The following is a 5,043-nucleotide window of genomic DNA, read 5'->3' on the forward strand; positions in this document are numbered from 1 at the left end:
TTCTGATATAAACCCACTTTTTAAGCGACTATCGATATATTAAAACTACAATTAGGAATTAATCACTACCGTATGAGCCTAATTTTAGGCTTATCTTCCCGATATTTACCTTAGCACGACTCTAAATACTGACAATCTCTTAGCGCCATCTACTGATTAGCCAACTGAATAAAAAACAACGAAATCACTAACTGAACGAAAAAAAAGAAGTGCTAACTGCTGTTATAGGATTACGTTATAATAAACGTAAGCTAGCTATCTCATACTAAGAAGGGAATCATACATACATAGTCCGATAACCTAGCTCTGAATTTTGTTCCAGTGTAATGTGTTGCGTAATATACGAGTACGTTATCGTTCATTTGAACGGGTACCCAACTAGTTAAATTACAAAAAAGCACAATCTTGATATCTTGCTATTACTATTGACTCTTTTTTGCAATACTGTATATTTATATGCAAATTATAATGATTTATTTTTAAACCTACTTTGGGTCTTTATCGTGAAATCTGTTAAATGAAATAATAGATATGTGATCTGTGTAATTTTTAATTTCGGTTATATTAGTATCATCGATTAGTTGCAATGTTATGACTTAAAATCTTAAATCGTCATAAAAATTTATTTCTCAGATACTAATAAATGTTTTTTCCTTTTATTTCCTTGGCTACTTTGCGTTTCTTATAACGTTGTAAATTCTGAAGCTAGTGATGATTATAATTACCACAGAATGCACAAGAAGAAATTTGTTTATTTCAATTACTACATTAATTGCATGTAAAGTATGAAATATGCGTACGATATCACTTGTATAATAGATCTTACATAGGTGTATGGAGATGATCGCGCTCATACGTCTGAAAGGAATATTTTAAACGACGACTAATAATCGATGGTTTATGGCATATATAATACTAAAAAGTAATAATAGATTGTCGGTCCTCATGAATGAGCGCATGACGACGGAGGTAAAAATTGTTAAAAGTAGCCGCTTTTGAAATCCAACTCAAATTGAGTTTAGGGAAATACACCAATTTATTAGAATTTATAAGCAACAATCTTATCAAAATTATTTAAGAGAATAATAGTGAGGCAGAACTACTGCTTTGACCAGCCAAACTATCAAATTAAATGAGACTACTTAGGAATCTAGGAATAGCTTTATCCTTAGTTTTCTTACTTCACATTAACTTCACTAATTTGAACTACTGAACTATATCACCTTTAATATACTGTGCAAAACAGCTGGTAATAAGTTGGGGTAAATTCTTAACATTGAAATACTGCAGTAATTAGATACTCGTATATTTAAAATTATCTGCATTTCTCTCATCATCTTGAAATTTTTGAAATGACCTAAAGGCTAACCGAAATCAAAAAAGGAGATTTGAATCTTTGCCCGATCATAAACACTGCCGAACTCCATCACATTTTCGTATCAAAATTGATGTATTAGTATATAAAGAACTGTTATCATCACAGTTTAGTGACTGCCTGAAATAAAATATGGCATCATATTATATTGATAAAGTATATACAATTACAATTAAAAGTATTGATGATGGAAGAATTATCTAATAACTCAATCTGATTCATATCAAAGTTTATGTAATTTGCTAAAGTAGTTAAGCTACAATTTCGTAGGCCGCAAATAATAGAAATATATCAAAGCAAAAGAGCATATGCTTTGGAAATTTATATCTGGACAATTACAGTTAAGCCAGAAAATGCTAGATCTCTTAGCTTGGATACCAAGATTAATACTAGTGCCATTAGCGCATCTCCTAGCCAATTTTACTCCTTTTACTTATATTCTATCATTAAGGCAAAAGTTTTCTGAAGTTATTACTTCCACTTATAAGAATGATGTCCTGAAGCAAGCTGTTTCCAAAGCTGGACACCGTTTTATTATCTTTCTATTTATAAATTTAATTTTCTTGGCTCCATTTCTACAATTTGCAGTACGTTTTTCGTTGACTGTTGGAACAATCTTAGCGTCGCAAGGAAGTTATTTCTTGTCCCTATTAGCACCTTTTATACCATTTTTGTTAATTCTACGTAAAGAAGCGAAGAAAGCGTATAAAGCATCTGTGTTGAAGTATAATCTAATCAAAAAATGTTATCAACACCTTCAGGAGCTACTCAAGAAAGACAACTTCTATAGATGCTTAACTTTACAGTTTAAACAAGCGAAATCACTTAAGCAAAAAGATCTTGATAAATTTATCGAGATAGAGCAATCAGAGATAGACAACACAATAAAACCTTACTTAGAAAAGCTTTATAGCGAAAATAGAGAGAAGCCAGAAAATTTAGATAACAGCGACCTAGTTCAGATTTCCAAGCTCTGTATTTATCCATTCCTTTACATCGATGATCAAAAAATAGAGCAAAAGAATAAGACAGAATCAGATTGTAAATATGGTTTACATTTTATTGCTGTAATCAGCGGAGAAGAGGCGACTGCTAACAGTAATGACAAAATTATCAAACTTGATTCAATCTTTGATCGTATGGAGACTTCCACACAAGAAATTATCACCCATTCGTTATTAACGAAAGTCTTTGCAGGGTATGGCGGAGGTATTATGGCTATCACAAAGGACAGCTATCATGACATCGAAAAACTTTTTGGTGGAGAGTATCATCACCTATTGCAGTTTATTATACAGCATTTACATATGATTGCTATTTCCCTCATTCATCTATTAGGCCTGTACTTGTATCATAAGGAAGCTGGCCAAAATCCTAGTCTAAGCTCAACTCTGTCTGTTTTACTAACTTCTCATACATTTATGCAAGGTGCTAAAGCATCGATTCAAGACGGTAAAACCTTGCTACATTCAGATGACATGTGCCAACAAATTGAACACGAAATCATAAAATATATCTTTCACTTAGCTGAGAAAGTGGAGTCTTTATCTAGTAAGAAAGCATTAGAAACTACCACCCCAACAAGCCGGAACAAACAATGTCATGACGATCAAGCCGCAAATAATGCTTAGTTTATATCATTAAATAGACTACTTTATACTAAAGTGATACAATAAATCTAGTAAACCTTAAGGATATATAATATATCTTATTAGTTGATTAATACATCTCTAAATAAAGATAACAAGCAATGATATTAATGTACGATCCAAGTAAAAATTATCTGAATGCAGGGAAGACAAACTCATATTTCCTTCTTGTTAGCAAATAAAAATTTCAAGAAGGAAAATGAATTGAAACTGATTTTAATCAATTATTGTGAATAACGAAATATAAGTTTTCTTAATCACTCTAAACTGAAAATAATAGTCAAATATAAATGTAGCGCCATTAATCCTTGGAGTAGTTCAGAATTAGAGCATTGATGAAGAAAGATTTATCTAATAACTCTATCTGATTCATATCAAACGATTAGTAATTTTCGACACGAGTTTACTACAACTTAATTAGTAAATAAAGTTAGATAAATTACATGCTATTAAGATAGTAAAATACTGTTTTATCGATAGCTCATTTTATTTATGAGCCCGGCATGTGAGACAACTTCTATCCTCTTTCGAAATTGTATTTATTCATTTTCACTTAAATTAGAAAAGAAAATAATGCTCTTTGGTTAAAATAAACCTCACTATATGCTACGTTAACTATCCAGGTAAAGAGGAACTCCTTACCGGTAAAAGTCAATAAATAAATAGCCTACGCTCATACTTGTTACTTGTAGATGATGTACACAGCATTACATGAGAATGCGTTGATAATATTTTAGTGATCGTAGTATATATTGTATTAATTCTTTTAAGATAGCATCATCACGGAATAAATTTAATAGATAAAATAAATATTACTGAAATAGCTGATAATATCTAATGTCTTATATAAAGAATACAAGTACAGCTTTTTACTATTAATTATTTAAATCTGCACATTAGAATTACAGTCCCCGATCTTTTATGCATCATAATGCAAGGCCGATCGTATGCAATCCATTAGTAAATTAAGTAAAGTCCAAATAGATTAACAATAATTATTCTAAGGCGTAGAAAGACCTATGATTGCAATTATTCTTCGAAAATATAAATAATTATGAAATGTAGTTGTAATGCTGACGAGTTTAGTAAAAAGACTGCGTTTGTCTTTTGTAGTTAACGATTCTGTTTATTGCGATGGCACTGCGACACGAAACGTTGGCAACACATACTGCCCTTTGTATACGATTACACAGAGATATATTCTACATAATGCAGTGATAATTATCGGGGCGCACGATAGAGTAAAACTTGTTTAGAACTAGTCGCTTATCTAATGACGATACGATACGTGTACTATTACAATAAACTAGCATTAATGTCGCGCCGATACACTCAGTGTACATCTACAGTAGTCATATAAATAGTATTATAATCGAGTTTGTAGTCACTTTATTAAATCATCGATTTTATATAATAATGTTTTACATCATCTCGCTAGGAAACTAGCTACTGTATTAAAGGACTAAAAGCAACGTCCTTCATAACTTATAGTACGTAACTATTTTAATTTAATATACAAAATACCTAGAAAGTCATAGTATCTTTTAGTTTTACCCTGCCAATTCTTTATGTCGCCATCTTTTCTTCTTTATTAATTTACTAAGTATTATATAGATTACAATAGGAGTAAACTAAGAGCAATCACCTAATCTAAAGAAAGGACATTTCATAGTATACTGAGATTATAGTGTCACGGTACGCCGTTACTAATTAAGTAACTGTAAATTAATGAAAGCTTATGAATAGATAAGATAAGGTTATGTGCTATGTTTTAATGCGCTTGTAGCTGATAATAGGGTGGTAGAAATGAGATAAAAATAGAAGTTGTTAGCAGTTAATTTACTGTAGGTTTATAAGGTGTGTTAATCTCTAAAAATTGAGCTGTATATAGACGAAGGTTAAGTGTCTTAACACCTGATAGCTTGTAGCTATCTAAGTCTGAGAATATCGACATGTATATTTAGTAATGGTATTATACTAGTTAATGTAACTTGTAAAGCATGAATTCTCACTCGTAAT

General features: G+C 31.0%; 2 protein-coding genes across 2 annotated transcripts in view; both read left to right on the forward strand.

The window, feature by feature from the left end:
- Positions 1 to 114, forward strand: part of TRIADDRAFT_62568 (uncharacterized protein) — a gene marked incomplete at both ends in the record, with an annotated part of 3,871 nt that extends 3,757 nt beyond the window's left edge. The window contains one exon of the mRNA XM_002118501.1: positions 56 to 114. Within this exon, the coding sequence (XP_002118537.1) occupies positions 56 to 114 (59 nt within the window). The remainder of the gene's footprint in view (positions 1 to 55) is intronic.
- Positions 115 to 1,683: 1,569 nt separating this feature from the next.
- TRIADDRAFT_62569 (uncharacterized protein) lies at positions 1,684 to 3,006 on the forward strand (the record flags this gene model as incomplete). Its single annotated transcript, XM_002118502.1, has 1 exon — positions 1,684 to 3,006. One exon carries the CDS (start codon positions 1,684 to 1,686, stop codon positions 3,004 to 3,006), a length of 1,323 nt encoding a protein of 440 aa, XP_002118538.1.
- Between the last annotated feature and the right edge of the window lie 2,037 nt (positions 3,007 to 5,043).

The sequence above is a fragment of the Trichoplax adhaerens genome, genomic scaffold (genome assembly GCF_000150275.1).
Source record: "Trichoplax adhaerens TRIADscaffold_142 genomic scaffold, whole genome shotgun sequence".
Taxonomy (NCBI): Eukaryota; Metazoa; Placozoa; class Uniplacotomia; order Trichoplacea; family Trichoplacidae; genus Trichoplax; species Trichoplax adhaerens.